The following is a 1,255-nucleotide window of genomic DNA, read 5'->3' on the forward strand; positions in this document are numbered from 1 at the left end:
TCACCATCATCATCATCACCATCGCCATCACCACCACCATAACCATCACCATCACCATCACCATCCCCATCACCATCCCCATCACCATCACCATCAACCTCACCAAGTACTTTGGTACTTATCGTTTCTTATCGTGACCTTACGTGTCTTTACTTGTCTTAAAGTGTCGTATCGTAGAAAAGAGTGACCATCACCAAGAACAAAATCTGAAACAAGTAAAACAAACAACAGCAATCATTGCTCGCCGTTCATTTCTTTACTCGGATGCTCTTACTTTTACAATTACCAATTTCCCGCGCTTTTTTTTCTAGGATGCTCTTACTTTTACAATTACCAATTTCCCGCTCTTTTTTTTCTGGGATGCTCTTACTCTTACAATTACCAATTTCCATCTCTTTTTTTCTGGGATGCTCTTACTCTTTCAATTACCAATTTCCCGCTCTTTTTTTCTGGGATGCTCTTACTCTTTCAATTACCAATTTCCCGCGCTTTTTTTCTGGGATGCTCTTACTCTTTCAATAACCAATTCCCCGCTCTTTCTGTGTGTGTTTCAGACGACAACCCGTGCGTGAACCGGTCCCAGGTGTACGAGCTGATGCGGAAGTCCGTAGTGGACAGCGAGATCGTGTACTACGTGGTGGAGAACAAGACACATCTTGACCGCTGGGACTTCAGTGGCGCCTTCGGCTTCGTTGTCTCTGTGGTGACCACCATAGGTACGGGTTAGAGGTTTTGTTTGGTTTTTGTTTGTTTGTTTTTTGTTTGGGTTTTTTTTTGTGGGGGGGTATTGTTTTGTTTGGGGTTGTTGTTTTTTTGGTAAGTGTTTTACGGCGCTTGCAACTGCATAAGGTCATTTGGGACACATTAAACATTTTCAGTAGATAGGAAATTTTGAATTTAGCCGGGGTGGCGGCCGAAGCCTACTCTTATCGATTTCAGACCACCAAAGGATCTTTAACGTGCGCAACACTGCTCACGGGACCTCCGATATTTTTCGCCCTTGTCAGAGAAGGCTAGGTGTAGATCTTTCCTACCAGAAGATCAGGGTTGTGGCTTAAAGACAAGAGTCAGATGGAGCCAAGGAGTAGCAGTAGAAAAGCTGCAGAAAGAGTCAGGAACCCAGAGGAAGGAGCAAAGGAGGTGAGGGGCGCTGGGGCAGAAAGTGGAAACGAAAGCAGACGACAGAACATTGCTGGAGAGCAGGAAAGAAGGTGAAAGGAGACAATTTTAGAGAAGGGTTAGCACTGGGGTTAGG

At 44.8% G+C, this 1,255-nt stretch overlaps 1 protein-coding gene across 1 annotated transcript in view; it reads left to right on the plus strand.

Moving 5' to 3' along the window:
• LOC106013958 overlaps nucleotides 1-1,255 on the plus strand; it is a 127,016-nt gene that overhangs the window by 71,034 nt on the left and 54,727 nt on the right. Inside the window, exon 2 of the mRNA XM_013090906.2 lies at nucleotides 555-716. Within this exon, the coding sequence (XP_012946360.2) occupies nucleotides 555-716 (162 nt within the window). The remainder of the gene's footprint in view (nucleotides 1-554; nucleotides 717-1,255) is intronic.

This window comes from Aplysia californica, unplaced genomic scaffold, assembly GCF_000002075.1.
Source record: "Aplysia californica isolate F4 #8 unplaced genomic scaffold, AplCal3.0 scaffold00029, whole genome shotgun sequence".
Classification (NCBI taxonomy): domain Eukaryota; kingdom Metazoa; phylum Mollusca; class Gastropoda; order Aplysiida; family Aplysiidae; genus Aplysia; species Aplysia californica.